Genomic DNA, 24,327 nt, shown 5'->3' on the forward strand with positions numbered 1-24,327 from the left:
ACTTGGTAGAATCATTCCTTGACATTTCAGACATCCGATCCATCTGAAAAAACGGGAAATTTCTATTGCATATGAGGTGTGCGTGCGTATATGCGCGCGTGCGTACGCGTCTGTCCAATTTTTTCAATTTTTCAAAAAATGCTTCAAATGGTCTGAAACGTGTGCAGAAAAAAAAAAAAATTGAGCTCGATTGGAGCATGTAAATATTTCAACCCGCGCGTACGCGAACGAAGGGTTGAGATGAATTTTGAGAATATGAGTTAATTTAACTTAACTTGATATATATTTGACGTAAATTTCATTGAAAAATTCTATTCCATTAATGAGATATGAATGAAAATGTGTTTTCATATAATGACGTCGTAGTGACGTCACGGTCGACTGATCACTATGATTTTATTTGATCTGTCATCTTTGGGACATGATACATATATGGTGTAAGTTTGAAAGTGATAGTGAAAGGCATGGGACTTTCTGAGCTAACCTCTGCACAACTTTTGAGGAGAAAGAAGAAAGAATCCGTACAGATACAGAAGGTGATCCGAGAGGATACTCGGATCACCTAAAAAGAAATAGTCATAAATAATTGAATGACTACATCGTGGTATTTCAGCTCTTGCCCCGCCTACTGTGAAGGCCTACAAAATAGTGGGGCCTATCAACGGCGTAGCCAGCATTTGATCTTAGGGGGAGCGGTTAGATGCGGGGGAGCAAAGCGATTGAGGGGGGGGGGGGTGAGATGGGGGAGGGGGTTTTCCCCTTCCACAGTGAAAGCTTTTTGCATATTGATGTTGTAAATGGTGCAATTTGATGCATTTTTTTGCATCGACTTGAAAGAGTCACACATGTTTAAGGTAGCAGCAATGGCGTATCTAGGGAAAACGGCGCCCGGGGCAACCGTGAAAATTGCGCCCCTAATTTCTGAAAAAGTGTTCAACTCCAGCCCCATCCCAGTAGGGACTTTAAAGAAAAGTCCACATGATATGCTTTTCCAAGCACTTAAAAGGGGTCTTATTGAGGGTGATTTAAATGTAGTAAATTCTTGTATTTCATCCCACAAAACATGGAATTCTTGTCTATTTTTGCTTACTAAATCTTACAATTCTAATAAAGATATAGTGACGGCCCTATAGATAACGATTTATAACAACAAACACAGTGATTGAAAAAAAAATACTCTTAATTAGTACGAGAGAGTGAACCGAAATTTTTATATATCTGCGTCATCGCTACGCTTTGTTCTTATCTAATTGCTTGATTTGGTTTTTTGCGCTCCCCCCCCCCCGTATGTTCGAAACTGTGGGTGCCCTCTTTTGATCCAATCGGCGAGAAATTGCAGCCGCTGCATAATGCGTGTAACATTTTGCTTGCTAAATATAAAAATATGTATGAACGCAATAGGCCATGGGGTGAGCTGGTTTTTTCGCTTGCTTCGTTCCGACAACTGCGGCACTAAAATTTCTCCACAGCTACGTGTAAACAAATAACTAAAAAGGCTACAGGAAAAAGTTCGACACAAACCCTCCTGCAGTATTTTGGTAATTTAGGGGGAAACAGTGAACTTTTTTGTCACTGAGGAGCTGAATATGTACACTTTGCCGTGCACGATATTCATTCGCGAACGATCATGTGATGTATGTTATCCAATCCGAATCGAGAATTATTGTTTACGAGTCAAAATGGCCGCCCCCTGTGAGCCTGTCGACGCGTCTACGTCGTCTGCTCTGCCGAAAATTAAGATAGACGAAACCTATTTTGTGTGCCAAAGAGTGGATCAAATTGAGTGGGGGAGACCGTGAAATCGCAGACCAGAACGAAGTGATTCAGCTGCTCAGGGGGACTGCTGCAACCTACATGCACGTAGGATAATTTACAGGTTAGTTTACGTGCGTACAGTCGTAGCAGTCGACACTGCAGTGCAGTCTCATATATGCGTAATGACTACAAGTACAACGTTAGCTATGTTATGAACGTTGCTTGTGTATGTTATAATGGACGCTAATGTTGTAGCTTAGCCGTTAGCGTGTCTGTTACATTTTGGATAAATTATCTTGAATTTCACCTTGGCATGGCATAGCGCCGTTATAATGTAGCCTACACTCTAGATGAATTTTACATGTTGTTCTATGTACAGCCCAGGTTAGGTTGATGTAGCTGATCGGTGATATTGTTTTGTAAAAATCTTGACACACAGGACTGGATTGAAAAAGGTCTAAACTGCATGTAAATTTATATTTTCATAATCAAATTGCCATGGAGTATTAATATTAAAAATCCATCCTGTCTCTCTCACCCCGAAATCGGCGAATCCCCCCTCAAAACACACATTTAGCATCTCATTAAATTAACTTATTAATATTTGATATAAATAGGTCTAAAAAACCAACAATGACAATATTAAAATGACATAATTTCAACAACTGAACTCCCTAAAACATATGATTACCATTATGTTGTGCCAAATTATAAAGCAGTGGCACTGGGTGGCGGTGATAGTGAAAGGCCAAGGATTACTAGTATTAATGATGATAATTAAGGCAGTTGTATTCATAATTATGATAATTGATATTGCATGTGATCAGGTGCTGAAAGCTGTAGATGTCATTCAAAATCAGTAATTGCACTGCAAGTACAAGTTGAAGTAGTTGATGATGACAATGATCATGAGGTGTTAATGATTACCTGGCATAGTACTAGGGCCTATTGGTAATTACAAGATTCAAATATTGGCAGTCAATAGTCTACCGTACATTTAATGATATATTGAGTGTAATGTTCAACCCCTCCCCCTAGCGTTTAGCCTTTTTTCCCCCCTAACAAAATCCAACGGCTAATCATTGCTGTTCATTTCTCCATTGTTTTAAATAGGATTCCATGAAACGTGCTACAAGAGGTTTATAGATAGCAAACGCCTGAATCTCGCTAGGAAACGAAAGCTGAAGGAGGAGCCTGGTCCGTCAGCAGGAGCATCTGTTTCCTCCTCTAAGACGCTCACATCAAGATCAAGATTTTCTTCTGGAAGCTCTTCAGGTTCTGCTGTGTTGCCTGTAAAATGCATCATTTGCAACAGAGTCAACCTGCTCATTACTTGCCAAGGGAAATAGGTCAATATGATTAATATTGAAGCATGAAAACATTATCATGTTACTATAAGTTGTCCTTGATAAAATGGAGCATTATATACACCACTGAAACATTCACACACATACACAAAGAACTTCAGTGCAAAGTTCAGAAACAACAGAATGTACTGTATATGCACCAATGCTTTGGTCAATGTGATTAATGTTCAAGAATTGACATCTTACCAAAGTTGTGCATGATAAAATGTCTTTGTAATACAGATTGCTTCCTTTATTTTGAATGCCAATGTTTATGCAACATGTTTTGACTCCTTGCCTCAGTATGTGATTGTTCGCCCTTTAGCAAACATTTCTGCCCACTATTATGATTTGATTAGGGTTGAATTATTCTAAGAACAAAGATGTTTTCCTAAGTGTGGTTTTTTTCATAAAACTGAATGACTACGATTAAAATTTGTTTCTCCCACTCTGGGGGAAAAAAATATGTAACTATTATTAATACTGAAACAGAATGTTCATGTAGAAAGGTCAGTACAATGTAGGTGTGAGTACAAAATCAGTTTGCTAAAACTAATACCAGTCAAATGAAAATTGTGCATAAGTTGAGTCAGGTTTGCACAGATCCTCTGATATTCGAAGTTAATTGCAATGTTATCATAATTTTTAATGCCAAACCTGTTTTACTCTCTCCAAGATTTTCAGGTACACATTGCCTCCAATACAGAATCCGGCAGATTTCACTCATGAATGGGTAAATTATAATATTGCCTTTATTTTATATATTGGCATTTTTCAAAACTTTTACACCCTTTCAAGGATATTTGGACCATGGAATGTTCCAGAAAATTTATTAAAACTAGAAAATTTGACTGATTATCATTTTGAGCTATCTTACATGAAAGGAGGTAGTGTCCCACCAACCTAATGATAGCAATGACAACTTCAGGAAATCTTATGAAGATTAAATTTTCTAAAGTACTGTAATATTTCATGAACAACGTGATTGCTATGTGATCTAAATATATTAAAGCTTCTTAAGAAGAAGAAAAGAAAAACATGTTTACTGATAAACAATATGATCTGTTTAATAGTAATGTCTCATGTGTGTAACTGAGTTTGTATGTGTGCGTGTGAGTGTATATAATATGTCAGCGTTTTTATGCACCTGTGTATGTGTAATGCACTGATCAATACATGTATTATATCAGTGTGTGTGTTCATGTTTAAGATGATCTTTTTTATGATGCTGATGTGATAAATGGCCAAGGCATATGTAGAATAATATTGTAATACACTTGTCTATCTTCATAACTATGTGTGTGCGTATGTGTGTGGCATGTGAGGGTGTGTGTGTGTGTGTGTGTGTGTGTACAAGAAGATTCTCCCACATGCACGCGGACACACACACAAACAAACGCTCTGATTTTTTTTTTTTTTTTGCCGGCCCTTGAATGATTAGTCATTTGATTAATAACATGTCTTTGAACAGAATTGAAAGGCATTTGCCTTGACCTCTGATACACATCAGGAAAAGCTGAAACATGAGATATAATGCAACTATTAAACCAAAACTTCACTTTTTTTTCTAGGTACTATATGGCTAAAAGCAGTGCTTTACAAAATGTGTATATGTATTTCAGCTTAGAAACACTATGGGAACTATACAGCGGCTAGCAGCCCCATACGCATAACTGCGGTCAGCAGCCCCATACGCATAGCGTCTTGGGGCTGTGAACTGTAGCATACAGGATCATGACGGATATTTTATTGCGGACAAATATCAACTTAAAATCGGGAAAAAATCTTCAATTTGAAGACTTATTAATAAATTTGAAGTATTGATAACAGAGTTCGTGCAAGGTTTGCTTCTGCAAATAGTTCCTTTCTGTTCAAATTGATGACTAAATGTGACTCGGTCGAGAGGAAACTGGGAGAGCTACACTGAATTGACGGCCAGCGCATGCGCACACAGACATCATATCCAGTCAATGGATTCGAAATTTGTGCGCAGTGATGTGTGCGCCTGCGCTGACCGTCAATTCAGCGTAGCTCTCCCAGATTCCTCTCGACCTAGTCATATCAAGTCATCAATTTGAACAGAAAATGACTATTTGTAGAACCAAACCTTGCACGAACCCTGTTGTCAATACTTCAACCTTACTTGCAAGTCTTCAAATTGAAAAATTTTTGTTCAATTTAAGGTTGACGTTTGTCCGCAATACTAGCCTGTCATGATCCTAAATGCTACAATCCGCAGCCCCATTACGATATGTGTATTGGGCTGCTGGTCGCAGTTTATAAAATATGGATTTTCGCAAAAACTACAGGATCTTTCGAGGAGAACTTTTTACTGTATATTTAGGATGTACAAAACATCACATTTCCGCATTCAAAAAGTAGTGCCAGTGTTGCTGGAACGAAACCCATTTTCTAAGCCTCTTTTTCCGCTTCACCCCATGGCCTACAATAGACATTGCCATTTTGTCCGCGTCATTATGACGTTTTGTTCTTATCTTTTTTTATTTTTTGATAAATTTTGGCGATCGAGCGCAGCGAGCGAGCCGAAAATTGTTGTATTTCAACTTATAAAACGTGGAATTCTTGTCATTGTTTGCTCACTTAAACTTAAAATTCTAATCAAGATATGAGTGATAATAGATAACGTAGCTATACTCAAAATAAGTACGCGCGAGTGAGCCGAAATTTGTATATTTCCTCGTAATCATCGCGTTTTGTTCTTATACTTTTTGTTAATATAAATTTTGGCGGAAGAGCGCAGCGAGCGAGTCGAAAAAAATTGTATTACAGCTTACAAAACATTAATTTCTTGTCATCTTTTTGCTTGTTAAATCTTACAATTATTCTAATCAAGATAATAATAGTGACGGCAATATAGATAACGATTTATACCAACAAACTACGGACTTGAAAAAATACCCTAATTTAGTACGAGTGAGTGAGCTGAAATTTGTATATTTCCGCGTCATTATTACGTTTTGTTCTTTTATTTGATTTGGGGGGGGGGGGTTGCGCCCCCTCCCACGGAGAGAATTTTTTTTGCATTTTGATGTTGTTAATGATGCAATTCGATGTATGTTTTTGCGTGTTTTATATCGACTTGGAAAAAACGGCGTAAATCCGTGAGGAGTGGGGGGATGATCGGCGATAGTCACCATCACCACTGTTGCAAGCCCATAACCGGACGGGTGCAGCCAGTGGCGTACCGTGGAGGGTTGGTCAAGACATGGGAGGGGGGGGGGGGGGCACCTCGTGGAAAAGTAATTTTGAGGGTGTGTATGCATGCTTGTGCGTGTGTATGTGTGTGTTCGCGTATGTGCGTGTGCTGTCAGTCTGGAAACTGTAATGGGGACTGCAATACATAACGGAATGTGATACATTGCACTGCGCAGTCATTTTTTCCTTATGGATTATGGAATGACGGTGTGAAACAGCAAATTACTGGCAGCAGCATCAGGAGAATTGGACCCGGTACGAAATCCGACCGGGTGTGACTCTACTATTACACACTCAATTTGAAAATCAAATTTAACGACCCTTCTGTGCCTGCTTAAGTGAGGTAATAGTCCTTCGGGAAAGAACACAGTATCCCACAATGTGTTCACAGTGTGTTCACATATTCGACAATGTAAAAAGGTTCGAATTTCTCCAGTGTGACGATGATTTCACACTGTGGTGTGGTTTTCAACAGAGAATTCACATATTAATGTTCTGTTTTATACTATGAATTGATGACTCACAATATGTTCTCAATATTAGCCGTGAGACTTGTGGGGGACTGAAAAAAACATTCATTGAGACTGTGTCATTTTATAGATTTTAGCTTCATCCCGAGGTAATTTGAGTTCCGGTTACTGACTCGTGCTGCATTGGATCCACTCAAACTTTTGATGGAGTTTCGTGGCCATACAAATATTCTGTAGGAAAGGCGCGCAGAGAATTCTTTATACCATAGGGTGTAAGCAACGGTTATCATGACTTTGATGCTGACGAAATCTCTGCAATCTCTGTGCTTAAAGGAGCTAGAGCTCCGGGTGATTTTCAGATTTTTACATTTGAACAACTATAAATTATCTATGTTGAGGACAGAGTTCCAGAATTTGTGATAATTGGAAAGAAGAATATGAATATTTTCAACATTTAGAATACATTGCAGTGAACAAGAATGATGACATGGCAGTGTCACCATAAGAATGTATGAGTTGGGGCTCAAGGAAGCAGAACAAAAGAAGAAGGCATGCATAGATAATATACAGGTGCACTCGCAAGCAAGCGGTATTGTAATGAAATTACACTGCTACATTTCTGAACTATATGTGAACCTCCTATGTCATCATCCTTGTTCAGTGTAATTTGTTTAAGTTTTTTCAAAGTATTGTTTCTCTGCTCAAGAACGACAATAAGTTCCAGAAATATATACATGGAGTTGTCGATTTATGTACTACATGATGTGAAATTATGAAAATCGTCTGAAATGTCCCTTTAATGCGTTTTATATTTCCATTTTCTTTTCAGGTCCCAGTCCGAAATGCATGCCACAGAGTACGACGGTAGGATGGTACACCGTGACGGTAAGAGGGCAGTCTGACCAATTTTCGACTGCCCCGGATGAAGAAGGATACACTGACGGAAGTAGTCTCAGGGTTCGAGTCACGTGTGTTGCGGGTTACCGAGGTCAGTCACGTCTCCGGACAACTTGCCAAAACGGGAATTGGTCTCCACCGTGGCCGACGTGTGGTGAGAAGTAACTTGCGCCATCTGGGCTATTCATACTTACCCTCCGTACAAAGTCCATGAAGTAATACCAGCATACGTAGAAGGTACTATCCTATTTAGGGGCTGTTTGTCATCCTGCGAGCATAAACAACTGACAAAAACGGCAAAACGAAATCAAATTTTTACACTGCAAAAGGACTATAGTTAAAGGCCTACGGACTTTGTAGAAATTAAATTGAACGACTCTATACCAATGTGTCTATACTAGATACACTGAATAACAATGAAGGCCTAGGCAGCTTCATGTCCGACTTAGATGCTGGGTTCGATGACAGAAAAGTAAATGCAACAACAAACAACGAAATACACGAAACACCAAGCAAGCAAAACTCTACAAAAGTAGCAAGAAAGCTCACTTAGTCTATTATTTCCTTAAGAAGATAAATTGACTTTGCACTAGCTGGATATAGGGGAGCTGGTAGGTATAAGGAGATAGAGTAATTGATTCTCTGTACCATTTTGGTTATCTCGTATATTATAGGCATATCGCGCAATCTCGTTTTCTCGGAACGAGTAGTGGAGAAGACGAGATCTCGGACTAAGAAGAAGAAAAAAGAGAAAAAAATGCATGGTAAAATAATACGATAGAAGCACAGTAGTTTTGATACTGATATCACTATATTACGTATATTTTTGTTACCAATTTGCAGATTTCCCTCCATCAGTCCATTTTCTCAACATTTTCACTCATGCTCACATTTTGCCTTTGCAGAGGTTCTGAAATGCCGGCCACCTGCTAACCCAGCTGGAAGCTATGATGTTTCCACCATTGGTAGCAACATGCGGACCCCTCCGACTGACGGGTACAGACATGGGGACGCCCTCAATGTCAGTATCTCGTGCAACAACGGTTATCACATCCACCCTAATCAGGCCACAGTTTCTACGTCTTGTCAAAATGGTAACTGGATGGTTCCATGGCCATCATGCGGTGAGACATGAATCTCCGACATTATCACCCCTTCAGCAATTGTTTATTGAAGCGTAATTTGTTTTCACTTTGTGTCGTGTATCTTATATTTATGTAGATATTACTTTGTGTGAAGTGATATCTGGCACTTCTATCATTTAATCTAATTAACTTTGTTGTTAATTTGTTTATTCTTCGTCGATCGCTTTCAATTTGATAACAACATTACAACCCAACGTACTAATGAGACATACAGCAAAGACTTCCACGTAGTTTTTTGTCGCTTTTCTTTGAGCAATTTTTTTTTCAGATTGTTAACAATGAATTGTGAAATGTATACTATGTGTATGTCTCATCATTTGTTGGAAAACGTCTTTGAATTTGATTAAATTGAAGTAAGGTAAACTGAAACGAATAGAACTGAATTGACACGACTCTAAAACCACAATTATTTTTGTTTTTGTTTTGTTTTTTACTCTGATGCAGTGATTCGTAAGTGCACACCACCTACCACACCATCAGGACGCTACAGTGTTTCTCTATTTCGTTCCAGCGAACAGGTTAACGAGTACATACACGGGGTCACATACGTCGTCGACATCGAGTGTAATCCAGGTTATCAAATTCACTCAAGTCAGCCAAGTGTGTGGTCGCGGTGTAACAACGGTGAATGGTCGCGACAGTGGCCGACATGTGGTAAGGTGATGTAGGCGCCTTTCAGATTCGGATTTAATGTTGTTGTCATGCACAAATAAAAAAAAAAAAATGTCATTAACATGTAAAGTTTGGATTTTTAAAAAACATTTTTACATTTGGATTAGAACTAAAAAAGAACAAATATAAACCGTAACAATTTCTAAATATCAAACATAATTTCACAAATTCACTTGCAACATTTAGTGCATGACTCAAATTTTACAAGAAGACACACACACACCAACGGTGTAAATCCGTAATGAGGAGTGGGGGGGGGGGGGGGTGATCGGCGATAGTCACCATCACCACGATTACAAACCCATAACCAGACAGGCGCAGCTCGGGGGGGGGGGGGGGGGGGAGGGGGAGAGAAGTTTGGTCCCCCCCCCCCACACACACACACGCACACACTTTACAAGGATCGAATGTCCCACTTTTGCAGCACTCTGGCACTCTGGCAGCAAAGATATAAAGACTTTTTGTTCTTGTTTTTTTTTGTTTTGTTGGTTGTTTTTTGCTTGCCAGCCGACTTTCGGCGAAAAATCACATTTTAAAAGTATGACGACATTTTTGGGGTGTTTCCCTTGTCTTTTGATGTTCTTTCTTATCAACTGACAGGCGATTTTGAAACCCCCCCCCCTTTCAAAAACGTAGCGCAGCCCTGAATAATGCCAAAATGAATTCAATAAAATGATAATATGGATATCCATTTCTTTGTATGTCATAACGTATAGTGAATATTTTTCCTGTAGCTATTAATTGTATTCTTCAAGTTTTTTTTATCTAAGTCAATAAAGCAATCATCCCAGGGGCATCGTTCCGGTTTAAGGATGGTGGGTGGGGGAGGGACTTGTAGTTGGAATATCTGTGCGAGGGAGTGGAGCGACCTAACGGGGGGAGGGTGTGGGACGGGGGTATCCCTCCCTCCCACACGAGGAAGATTTTGCATTTTCAGACCTGAAATTCAGCGATCTGGTGCACACTTTTGGTGAAATTTGGGATTTTTCTCCTATCAAAAACAAGTAAGAACTAGAGATTGGAATTTGTCAACACTGACAAGTTAGGTGATACGATCTATTTGGAAATCAATGATTTTAGTCCTGATCCCAATAGGCATGACCATACCGGTTTCATTTGTGTCGATGGGACATTGGCCGTGTGATGTTTGGATTCTCATTTAGAAAAGGGAGTCAGACCTGCCACCTTTGGTACCGAATTCCGCATACACTAAAGAAAATACAAAATGAAATATATTTGACCTTAGACCTCACTTTCCACACACAAGATGGCATCTGAGCAAAAAGTGCTTATTTTGCGAAATTATTCTTATAACATGGTCTTTGCTTGTGTAATATATGGGAAAGATAAGACATGTATTCACCAAGATACATGGTGAAATATAAATGACCTTTGACCCTAATTTATATACCCAAAAGATGGTGTCCGATCAAGTAGTTGTTATTTTATGAAATAATGTACGTGACATGAACATGTGCAAAATATGGGGCTGATACGGCCTTGAGTTATTGCAAAGAAAGTTGCAAAAAGAAAGTAATATGAAAATACATCGAAGCTAAGCTTTGATTTTAGCCAAGTTTTTCGACGTGATTTCGACGCCGTATGAAAAAACGAAGGACACATAACGATAGCAAAAAGTCTCAGCTACAACATATTAAAATCTGGGAGAAATTCACCGAAGGGTAAGTGAGCTAGTGCTCGATAAAGACAATCGAGTCAATTTCCACATCTAGAAAAATTTCCTCCCTTAGAGATAACACGTCATAACGAAGATACAGAAAGAAGTACATATGACCTATGACCCCACTTTGCACAGACAAGATGGCGTCTGAGCAAAAAGTGGTTATTTTGTGAAATGATTCTTGTAACATGGTCTTTGCGTGTGCAAAATATGGGAAAGATCGGACATGTATTCACCAAGATACAGGATGAAACATTTTTTAACCTTTGACCCTAATTTACATACCCAAGATGGTGTCCGATCAAGTAATTTTTTTATTTCATGAAATAATGTACGTGACATGAACTAAACATGTGCAAAATATGGGGGTGATAGGGGCTGTTTTTCCTGAGTTATTGCAAAGAAAGTTGCAGAAAGAAAGAAATACCTCAATACATCGAAGATAAGTACGGAAGCTTTAAAGTGCCATTCGACTTGGAGACTTGGCGAGATAATTTATCTTGTCAAGTCAACATAATAGCTCTATCATGTCGACTTATCAACTTTATAAGTTGATATGGAGAAAAAAATCATGTCAAGTCGACATCTAAAAAGTTACATATCGTCATGGTGAGATAAGGTATCTTGCCAAGTCAACATCGAAAAAAGTTACATGTCGTCATAGTGACATAATGTATCTTGCCAAGTGGACATCTAAAAAGTTACATGTCATCATGGTGCATAAGGTATCTTGCCAAGTCGACATCTGAAAAAGTTACATGTCGTCATGCCTACATAACGTATCTTGCAAAGTCGACATCTGAAAAGTTACATGTCATCATGGCAACATAAGTTATCTACCCAAGCTGATATCTAAAAAGTTACATGTCGTCATGATGACATAAGGTATCTTACCAAGTCGACATTTAAAAAGTTACATGTCGTCATGGTGAAATAAGGTATCTTGCCAAGTTGACTTACAAAAAATTACATGTCGTCATGACGGTGCATGGGTCATCAAGTCTCCATTGCATTCTCTGTACATAAGAATTTCCCATTTTCTAAATTTTCTTGAAAGCTACATTTTTCTACACTATACTCTAAGGAGCTGTTTGACAAAGACTGACAACTGTTCTAAATATACTCAGAGTTTAAGATGTAAAAATACATATTCTGAAAAATGAGAAATTTTGTGTAAAATGTAAATGGAGAACTTCTCCTAAAAATACTGTGATTTCATCAGCATTGCCATTTTGCATAACTGACAATGAAGTACTAAATAATGTTAATGAGTGGAGTTTCCTTATTCACTCATGATTGGATCAATTATTTTGTTTAATTCATCGTCTTCCATACAGTGTGTTCCTAAAAAGGAAAGGCAAATTCAAAAGTCAGCTGAACAATACATATTTTTTTTTTTGCTTGTAATTTGTATAATGGAATAAAAAGTAGCTCTCCAGCTGTAATTTGACACCTTGCTTGCGTCAACGTTGACATGAGTTAGAGAGTTAGGGTTCTTTGAAACTTGGAAAAAGTATAGATGTTGTATCATTTTCCTTCAAAGAAACCTTACTCGATCTGTAACAAAACCCATGGCAATGTTGACGCAAGCAAGGTGTCAAATTTAACTTAATGAGCTACTTTTTAATCCAGCACACAAATTACAAAAAAAAAACCTATGCATTTGTGATATAATTTACATTTGCAGGCGCGGTGGAGCACCCCAATTATCTCGCAGAAATCCATCGGCAGCCGAGCCTCATTTGCATAAAGTAAACAATATGTACTCGCGTAGTTGAGAAAAAGTAAACAACTTCTCAAGCTAATAACAATTTAAGGAAACCTATTTTTGGATTAAAATTGAGTTAGTTTGAATTTGAAAACATGTCCGAATATTCACATATAACATATCAAAGGATTTGACAATGATAAAATGTGAAATTTTAGCGAAAACCTGGCGAGCAAAATTACCAAAAATATGCCTCGAAAATCATCCTAAGATTCACGAAGTGTGATTGCGGAACAAAAGCGCCATTCGGACAAAGTACACCGACATTTATTTATCTGCTTGCATTTTAAATGTCATACCGTAATATTCCCGGCCATGGTTGTGTCGGAAAAAACCAGAAGGTGATGTCAAAAATGACACGAACGCTAAGCGTTCAGGTCGGTCCCATGTATATATAATCGCGTCACTGTAGCGTTGCATGTCACAGCACACACAACGCATTGCTGCATGCAGCGTGCGCGGCAGCAGCTCAGCAGTCACCGCCGTGCGACACTCGGCCACTGCACTTTTATTTCATTGAATAAATGTAATTTCTTACCTTCTACGAAGGAGATATTTTAACAGAAACAAAAACACGAGAAAGTAGAAGTATGCAGACTGAACTGAGCTGACATGTTAATCTAAAAACTGAGAACTGTGTTCTGAGACAATATAGATCTAAATGCAAAAAATCTACTCCTGTGTCACATTACATGGCATGTGTGAGGAAGAAGAAAATTTGGCCTAGGGAAGGGGGAGGGGGGAGGAGGAAAAACTATTTGTTCATAAATATTCGATGACACAGAAAATCCAATCTTTATCATTTTTTTATTTATTTATATGATTATTATTTAAATTATTATTTTTTTTTTGATTACCTTCTACTGGGTGGATGGCATAGTTGGACGAAAGCAGATGGGGGCTAGTTTATGTAAATCTGAATTATTTTCAGCGGCCATGTTCTTTATTGATGTATATGCAGGTAGGCATTAATTTTGTGTGTGTGTGTGTGTGTGTGTGTTTATCACTATCATGTGTGTGGTACTGTCTTTCTTCCTATGTACATTGTTTAAAAGTGTGTTTATGTATTAAGTACTAGTAATTTTTGCTACAATTATGTGTATGCACCTTCTTCCAACAAATCCTTCCATATTTCCTCTCTGTTGTTGTCCACATTTACAAAATCATGTATCATCCTCAGGGCTGCCAACTCTCACTCATTGAGAGTGAGACTCACTCATTTTGGTCCTTTCTCACTCTAAAACTTTATTTAATTTGCATGCATTTCTATTGATCTCACTCATTTTGACTCCGAAATTATAGCATTGGCCTATGGGAGTCTCACTCTCAAGTAGTTTCCAATGTTGGCAGCCCTGCATCCTTCTCACACATTCCAATAGCAGCATCACTTTCCTCAATGATTGCCTCTTCCAACTCGGTGCACATCAATCGTACAGAAACGCATAAACAGAAGTATGCATCCCACTGAAGCTACGGTCACAGAAGTCCTTACGCACACTGTAAAAATGACCGATTTGTACAGCCCCAAATGGACAAAAATCTTTGTACGGCATTTGCAGGGATATCTGTGACTGTAGCTTTAATTCCGAGAGAAGTAATATTAGATTCTAGTTCACAAGTTAACAGAGGGATGATCTGCATGATTGAGTGCTTTGATTTCTACTTGAATTTTATTATAATTTAGAGTTTAAATGTTAGTGTTACTTAAATACGGTGTTATTCATTCAGCTTTGCTGGCCATGGTCATTGCTGAATTCATAACTAGGAATAGAAAATTTCATAACAAACACATTCCTGCTTATGATTTTTATGAAGAAGTTAATCGCATGTGCTACCAAAATCGCAAAAACAACGCGCAAAATCACAAGCTTCACACCCGGGCCTCACACATTCACAAACACAATCACAGGCTCCGCTCAGCTTTTTACCAACTGCTAAGGTCCACCGCCCGGGCCGGCCTGGCCGGGCCGAACCTCGAGCTCGGCCTCGACAGAGACGCGCCGCAGAGTCCGATCAAAACCACATCATGTCAGACCGTTACATTGTTATGATTATTTTACTCATTTAAACGAAACATTAAAATGTTTGTAAGAAATACAACATTCAAATATGATTATCACGAATGAAATTTCATCAAACTTCCTACTTACCAAATCACACAGCACGAGAATCCCAGCTGGCAAAATTGACTGCGCCCGCACAGCGTCACATGCAAACCAACAACAACGCACGAAATCCTGAATCTCACGTATCCACGCACGCATCCCCATGTTACGGGAAAAGAAATGACGTCATTTTCAAATGTTTCGCTGACTACAATTTTCTATTCCAAACCCTGTAGAAACAAGTTGATTTCTCAAAAAGTACAGGTGGAATCAAGCGAAAACTTTCACCATACATGGATTGAGGCCTGATGAACTTATGTTGCCAATTTCGGACACATTGGAGCCCGGCCATGGTCCAGTCGAAAAAAAACAGAGAGCATGTTTTGCGAGAGGTGATTTTCAAAAAGCTTTAATATCTCAAGTTCTAGTGCAGCAAATTTCATAATTTTTTCATCAAAAGGAAGATTTTTAAAAACTCAGATAGTGTGGGAAGTTTGAGTTTACTAGCGGCACGCATAGCGGCACAAGGAGAAGGTAAAGATTTGACTTTTTCATGCACTCAGTTTCGGGCAGCCGTGGATGCCCGTTGGAAATTCAAATAGAACGGGGCGATAATGAGATGCAAATTGGGGTGCTCCACCGCGCCTGTTTGAGGCTTGGTTTTCCTTTCTTAGGAACACACTGTAGAAACACCGCACTGACTTGGGTTGAATTCCCCTTTTATCGAGGACTGCCACATAGGCATGAACTGGGAGATCATTATGCATTAATGCACCCCTTTCCGACACAAACTAAGGATCTAAGGTAGCTAATAATACAAACTGCGAACAGACTTTATTTTCTGTTTGCAAAATGGGCAATCTCTTCCTTCATTCTCTTCAAGGAATAAGCTGCATGGAAGGCAGAGTGTGTGCCCACATGGAATGAAAAAGCTGTCTTTCTTTCTATCACAGCATATCCCACACAATCCTTGTGATTTTTGCTGGATGAAGACCTATAAAAAGGGTGAGAGAAGATGAGGAGGAAGATGATCAAAATTAATACCATGGTATATATTTTACCAAAAAATGAAATCAAAACCATCAAAAACAAGTGAATGCGTGTGTGTGTGTGTCCGTCCATGCGTCCCGGCGTCTGTCCGTGTGTGCTCAAATGTTAGAAAATGCTACTTCTCCGTTATTTCATGGCCGATTTTGATTTTGATTATTTTATCTGATAGGGCTTGGTGAGGGCTTCTAAACTTCTAAACGAAATAGTGAAATTCATTAATTATACTAATTCATGCAAATTTATTCAGCTTGGACAGATAACTTATGTCACCATGGCGACATGTAACTTTTCAGATGTCGACTTGGCAAGATACGTTATGTAGGCATGACGACATATAACTTTTTCAGATGTCGACTTGGCAGGATAAATTATGTCACCATGACGACATGTAACTTTTTTCAATGTTGACTTGGCAAGATACCTTATCTCACCATGACGACATGTAACATTTTAGATGTCGACTTGGCAAGATACATTATGTCACCATGATGACATGTAACTTTTTAGATGTCGACTTGGCGAGATACTTATCTCACCATGACGACATGTAACTTTTTAGATGTGACTTGGCAAGATACATTATGTCACCATGATGACATGTAACTTTTTAGATGTCGACTTGGCAAGATACTTATCTCACCATGACGACATGTAACTTTTTAGATGTGACTTGGCAAGATATGTTTTGTTGCCATGACGACATTTAAATTTTTAGAAATCGACTTGACATGATAATTTTTGTCTCCATGTCAACTTATAAAGTTGATAAGTCGACATGATAGAGCTATTATGTTGACTTGACAAGATAAATTATCTCGCCAAGTCTCCAAGTCGAATGGCACTTTAAAGCTTCCGTAGATAAGCTTTAATTTCAACCAAGTTTTTGACGTAATTCCGACGTCGTATGAAAAAACAAATGACACACTGGCGATAGCGCAAAGTCTCAGCTACAACATATTAAAATCTGATAGAAATTCATCAAAGGGTTAGTGAGCTAGTGGTCGATAAAGATAGTCATGTTAATTTTCATTTCCAGAAAAACTGCACTCCCATAGAGATAAAACGTAAACTGGTCAAATTTGACAAGATTACTTTCAATCCATTTATAAGCTACAACATACTGAAACCTGGGTGAAAATTGGAAAAGAATAAGTGAAATACGCTCGAGTGAACTTTAAATTTGATAACGTCATTTTGAAAATTTACCTTTTTTTATTTTATTAAGAAATTTGATATCTTTTAATCATTTTTCCAGCATCGCCAACCCATGAAAGGATATGTACAACTCATCAGCTTTTACAATATGCAAAGAAAATGGGGGGAGGGGGGTCACTGTCCATCCTGACAAGTAAAATCGGATTTTAAATTGGCGGTTTTTTTGGCATAGTTGCACTGTATATCGCCATTGACGCGGAATTTCAACTTTGACGGGCCCGTATGACGTCATATAGTGTCGGATTGACTTGAAACTTGGTAGAATCATTCCTTGACATTTCAGACATCCGATCCGTCTGAAAAAACGGGAAATTTCTATTGCATATGAGGTGTGCGTGCGTATATGCGCGCGCGCGTACGCGTCTGTCCATTTTTTTCAATTTTTCAAAAAATGCTTCAAATGGTCTGAAACGTGTGCAAAAAAAAAAAAAAAAAAAAAAATTGAGCTCGATTGGAGCATGTAAATATTTCAACCCGCGCGTACGCGAACGAAGGGTTGAGATGAATTTTGAGAATATGAGTTAATTTAACTTAACTTGATATATATTTGACGTAAATTTCATTGAAAAATTCTATTCCATTAATGAGATATGAATGAAAATGTGTTTTCATATAATGACGTCGTAGTGACGCCACGGTCGACTGATCACTATGATTTTATTTGATCTGTCATCTTTGGGACATGATACATATATGGTCTAAGTTTGAAAGTGATAGGCATGGGACTTTCTGAGCTAATCTCTGCACAACTTTTGAGGAGAAAGAAGAAAGAATCCGTACAGATACAGAAGGTGATCCGAGAGGATACTCGGATCACCTAAAAAGAAATATTCATAAATAATTGAATGACTACATCGTGGTATTTCAGCTCTTGCCCCGCCTACTGTGAAGGCCTACAAAATAGTGGGGCCTATCAACGGCGTAGCCAGCATTTGATCTTAGGGGGAGCGGTTAGATGCGGGGGAGCAAAGCGATTGAGGGGGGGGGGGGGTGAGATGGGGGAGGGGGTTTCCCCCTTCCACAGTGAAAGCTTCTTGCATATTGATGTTGTAAATGGTGCAATTTGATGCATTTTTTGCATCGACTTGAAAGAGTCACACATGTTTAAGGTAGCAGCAATGGCGTATCTAGGGAAAACGGCGCCCGGGGCAACCGTGAAAATTGCGCCCCTAATTTCTGAAAAAGTGTTCAACCCCAGCCCCATCCCAGTAGGGACTTTAAAGAAAAGTCCACATGATATGCTTTTCCAAGCACTTAAAAGGGGTCTTATTGAGGGTGATTTAAATGTAGTAAATTCTTGTATTTCATCCCACAAAACATGGAATTCTTGTCTATTTTTGCTTACTAAATCTTACAATTCTAATAAAGATATAGTGACGGCCCTATAGATAACGATTTATAACAACAAACACAGGGATTGAAAAAAAAAATACTCTTAATTAGTACGAGAGAGTGAACCGAAATTTGTATATTTCTGCGTCATCACTACGCTTTGTTCTTATCTAATTGTTTGATTTGGTTTTTTGCGCTCCCCCCCCCCCGTATGTTCGAAACCGTGGGTGCCCTCTTTTGATCCAATCGGCGAGAAATTGCAGCCGCTGCATAATCCGTGTAACATTTTGCTTGCTAAATATAAAAATATGTATGAACGCAATAGACATTGCCATTTTGTCCGCGTCATTATGACGTTTTGTTCTTATCTTTTTTTATTTTTTGACAAATTTTGGCGATCGAGCGCAGCGAGCGAGCCGAAAATTGTTGTATTTCAGCTTTTAAAACGTGGAATTCTTGTCATTGTTTGCTCATTTAAACTTAAAATTCTAATCAAGATATAAGTGATAATAGATAACGTAGCTATACTCAAAATAAGTACGCGCGAGTGAGCCGAAATTTGTATATTTCCTCGTAATCATCGCGTTTTGTTCTTATACTTTTTGTTTATGTAAATTTTGGCTGAAGAGCGCAGCGAGCGAGTCGAAAAAATTTGTATTACAGCTTACAAAACATTAATTTCTTGTCATCTTTTTGCTTGTTAAATCTTACAATTATTCTAATCAAGATAATAATAGTGACGGCAATATAGATAACGATTTATACCAACAAACTACGGACTTGAAAAAATACCCTAATTTAGTACGAGTGAGTGAGCTGAAGTTTGTATATGTGACCGTGCACCTCAAAACGAACATAAAGTCGCACACACTGATTTTGCGTGAGGACTAAAATAAGTGAAATGGGTCAACCTAGCCGAACTTGACTTTTTCATATTTTCTGAAAGAGCGGGTCTTCTTTTACATCATGCTAAAATTTGATATCATAAAACGGGCAGGAAAGTGTGTTTTTTAGCAGGTTATCTCGAACATTTTTGGTAGAATAGTGTGATTAGGTGTGTCTTTACAATCCCTTTTTCATTTCTGAAAATTCTTGTCCACACTCTTCACTTTCAACTCTAATAACTTTTGAAAGGATAGTGCTACTGCTTTGAAAGTTGGTATTAATTATGGACAGAATATGTTAATGAGGCATGCTTGATTTCAGTTTAATTTGATAATCTCTTCATTGTTGTTACTCTGGTGGTTTACTTCCTGTTTTTTGTCCCATTCATCGCACAGCCAGCAGTTTGGTAAAGATTAAGCGCTTGAATAGACACTGTACTTCAGAACCTCTTTTCTCAGTTCACACTTTTCCTGAGTGTGTGCTTTCTTTCCAATATTTAGATACGTGAGGAGAGTCCATTTAATTTGAGTTATACATCATTTTAAAGCTTAAAGTCTACTCTTTTAGAATATGGTCTTAACTAAAAATTTATGTCTGGCTACTTTTTGTTTGTTTTGAGGTGCAGGGTCACATATTCCCGCGTCATCATTACGTTTTGTTCTTTTATTTGATTTGGGGGGGGGGGGGGGTTTGCGCCCCCTCCCACGGAGAGAATTTTTTTTGCATTTTGATGTTGTAAATGATGCAATTCGATGTATGTTTTTGCGTGTTTTATATCGACTTGGAAAAAACGGCGTAAATCCGTGCTGAGGAGTGGGGGATGATCGGCGATAGTCACCATCACCACTATTGCAAGCCCATAACCGGACGGGTGCAGCCAGTGGCGTACCGTGGCGGGTTGGTCAAGACATGGGAGGGGGGGGGGCACCTCGTGGAAAAGTAATTTTGAGGGTGTGTATGCATGCTTGTGCGTGTGTATGTGTGTGTTCGCGTATGTGCGTGTGCTGTCAGTCTGGAAACTGTAATGGGGACTGCAATACATAACGGAATGTGATACATTGCACTGCGCAGTCATTTTTTCCTTATGGATTATGGAATGACGGTGTGAAACAGCAAATTACTGACAGCAGCATCAGGAGAATTGGACCCGGTACGAAATCCGACCGGGTGTGACTCTACTATTACACACTCAATTTGAAAATCCAATTTAACGACCCTTCTGTGCCTGCTTAAGTGAGGTAATAGTCCTGCGGGAAAGAACACAGTATCCCACAATGTGTTCACAGTGTGTTCACATATACGACAATGTAAAAAGGTTCGAATTTCTACAGTGTGACGATGATTTCACACTGTGGTGTGGTTTTCAACAGAGAATTCACATATTAATGTTCTGTTTTATACTATGAATTGATGACTCACAATATGTTCTCAATATTAGCCGTGAGACTTGTGGGGGACTGAAAAAAACATTCATTGAGACTATGTCATTTTATAGATTTTAGCTTCATCCCGAGGTAATTTGAGTTCCGGTTACTGACTCGTGCTGCATTGGATCCACTCAAACTTTTGATGGAGTTTCGCGGCCATACAAATATTCTGTAGGAAAGGCGCGCAGAGAATTCTTTATACCATAGGGTGTAAGCAACGGTTATTATGACTTTGATGCTGACGAAATCTCTGCAATCTCTGCTGCTTAAAGGAGCTAGAGCTCCGGGTGATTTTCAGATTTTTACATTTGAACAACTATAAATTATCTATGTTGAGGACAGAGTTTCAGAATTTGTGATAATTGGAAAGAAGAATATGAATATTTTCAACATTTAGAATACATTGCAGTGAACAAGAATGATGACATGGCAGTGTCACCATAAGAATGTATGAGTTGGGGCTCAAGGAAGCAGAACAAAAGAAGAAGGCATGCATAGATAATATACAGGTGCACTCGCAAGCAAGCGGTATTGTAATGAAATTACACTGCTACATTTCTGAACTATATGTGAACCTCCTATGTCATCATCCTTGTTCAGTGTAATTTGTTTAAGTTTTTTCAAAGTATTGTTTCTCTGCTCAAGAACGACAATAAGTTCCAGAAATATATACATGGAGTTGTCGATTTATGTACTACATGATGTGAAATTATGAAAATCGTCTGAAATGTCCCTTTAATGCATTTTATATTTCCATTTTCTTTTCAGGTCCCAGTCCGAAATGCATGCCACAGAGTACGACGGTAGGATGGTACACCGTGACGGTGAGAGGGCAGTCTGACCAATTTTCGACTGCCCCGGATGAAGAAGGATACACTGACGGAAGTAGTCTCAGGGTTCGAGTCACGTGTGTTGCGGGTTACCGAGGTCAGTCACGTCTCCGGACAACTTGCCAAAACGGGAATTGGTCTCCACCGTGGCCGACGTGTGGTAAGAAGTAACTTGCGCCATCTGGGCTATTCATACTTACCCTCCGTACAAAGTCCATGAAGTAATACCAGCATACGTAGAAGGTACTATCCTATTTAGGGGCTGTTTGTCATCCTGCGAGCGACAAAAACGGCAAAACGAAATCAAATTTTACACTGCAAAAGGACTATAGTTAAAGGCCTACGTACTTTGTAGAAATTAAATTGAACGACTCTATACCAATGTGTCTATACTAGATACACTGAATAACAATGAAGGCCTAGGCAGCTTCATGTCTGACTTAGATGCTGGGTTCGATGACAGAAAAGTAAATGCAACAACAAACAACGAAATACACGAAACACCAAACAAGCAAAACTCTACAAAAGTAGCAAGAAAGCTCACTTAGTCTATTATTTCCTTAAGAAGATAAATTGACTTTGCACTAGCTGGATATAGGGGAGCTGGTAGGTATAAGGAGATAGAGTAATTGATTCTCTGTACCATTTTGGTTATCTCGTATATTATAGGCATATCGCGCAATCTCGTTTTCTCGGAACGAGTAGGGGAGAAGACGAGATCTCGGACTAAGAAGAAGAAAAAAAGAGAAAAAAATGCATGGTAAAATAATACGATAGAAGCACAGTAGTTTTGATACTGATATCACTATATTACGTATATTTTTGTTACCAATTTACAGATTTCCCTCCATCAGTCCATTTTCTCAACATTTTCACTCATGCTCACATTTTGCCTTTGCAGAGGTTCTGAAATGCCGGCCACCTGCTAACCCAGCTGGAAGCTATGATGTTTCCACCATTGGTAGCAACATGCGGACCCCTCCGACTGACGGGTACAGACATGGGGACGCCCTCAATGTCAGTATCTCGTGCAACAACGGTTATCGCATCCAACCTAATCAGGCCACAGTTTCTACGTCTTGTCAAAATGGTAACTGGATGGTTCCATGGCCATCATGCGGTGAGACATGAATCTCCGACATTATCACCCCTTCAGCAATTGTTTATTGAAGCGTAATTTGTTTTCACTTTGTGTCGTGTATCTTATATTTATGTAGATATTACTTTGTGTGAAGTGATATCTGGCACTTCTATCATTTAATCTAATTAACTTTGTTGTTAATTTGTTTATTCTTCGTCGATCGCTTTCAATTTGATAACAACATTACAACCCAACGTACTAATGAGACATACGGCAAAGACTTCCACGTAGTTTTTTGTCCCTTTTCTTTGAGCAATTTTTTTTTTCTTCAGATTGTTAACAATGAATTGTGAAATGTATACTATGTGTATGTCTAATCATTTCTTGGAAAACGTCTTTGAATTTGATTAAATTGAAGTAAGGTAAACCGAAACGAATAGAACTGAATTGACACGACTCTAAAACCACAATTATTTTTGTTTTTGTTTTGTTTTTTTACTCTGATGCAGAGATTCGTAAGTGCACACCACCTACCACACCATCAGGACGCTACAGTGTTTCTCTATTTCGTTCCAGCGAACAGGTTAACGAGTACATACACGGGGTCACATACGTCGTCGACATCGAGTGTAATCCAGGTTATCAAATTCACTCAAGTCAGCCAAGTGTGTGGTCGCGGTGTAACAACGGTAAATGGTCGCGACAGTGGCCGACATGTGGTAAGACAGATGTAGGCGCCTTTCAGATTGGGATTTAATGTTGTTGTCATGCACAAATAAAAAAAAAAAAATGTCATTAACATGTACAGTTTGGATTTTTTAAAAACATTTTTACATTTGGATTACAACTAAAAAAAAAACAAATATAAACCGTAACAATATCTAAATATCAAACATAATTTCACAAATTCACTTGCAACATTTAGTGCATGACTCAAATTTTACAAGAAGACACACACACACCAACGGTGTAAATCCGTAATGAGGAGTGGGGGGAGGGGGGGGGGGTAATCGGCGATAGTCACCATCACCACGATTACAAGCCCATAACCAGACAGGCGCAGCTCGGGGGGGGGGGGGGGGGGAGGGGGAGAGAAGTTTGGTCCCCCCCCCCCCCCACACACACACGCACACACTTTACAGGGATCGAATGTCCCACTCTTGCAGCACTCTGGCACTCTGGCAGCCAAGATATAAAGACTTTTTGTTCTTGTTTTTGTTTGTTTTGTTGGTTGTTTTTTGCTTGCCAGCCGACTTTCGGCGAAAAGTCACACCTTAAAAGTATGACGACATTTTTGGGGTGTTTCCCTTGTCTTTTGATGTTCTTTCTTATCAACTGACAGGCGATTTTGACACCCCCCCCCCCCTCTTTTAAAAACGTAGCGCAGCCCTGAATAATGCCAAAATGAATTCAATAAAATGATAATATGGATATCCATTTCTTTGTATGTCA

General features: G+C 38.9%; 1 protein-coding gene across 1 annotated transcript in view; it reads left to right on the plus strand.

Annotated features, from left to right (window-relative positions):
- The window catches only part of LOC140229596 (complement factor H-like), a 166,203-nt gene that overhangs the window by 57,284 nt on the left and 84,592 nt on the right, over positions 1-24,327 (plus strand). The window contains 4 exon segments of the mRNA XM_072309841.1: positions 7,624-7,838; positions 21,733-21,954; positions 22,696-22,914; positions 23,385-23,594. Of these exon segments, the coding sequence (XP_072165942.1) occupies positions 7,624-7,838; positions 21,733-21,954; positions 22,696-22,914; positions 23,385-23,594 (866 nt within the window).

The sequence above is a fragment of the Diadema setosum genome, chromosome 6 (assembly GCF_964275005.1).
Source record: "Diadema setosum chromosome 6, eeDiaSeto1, whole genome shotgun sequence".
NCBI lineage: Eukaryota > Metazoa > Echinodermata > Echinoidea > Diadematoida > Diadematidae > Diadema > Diadema setosum.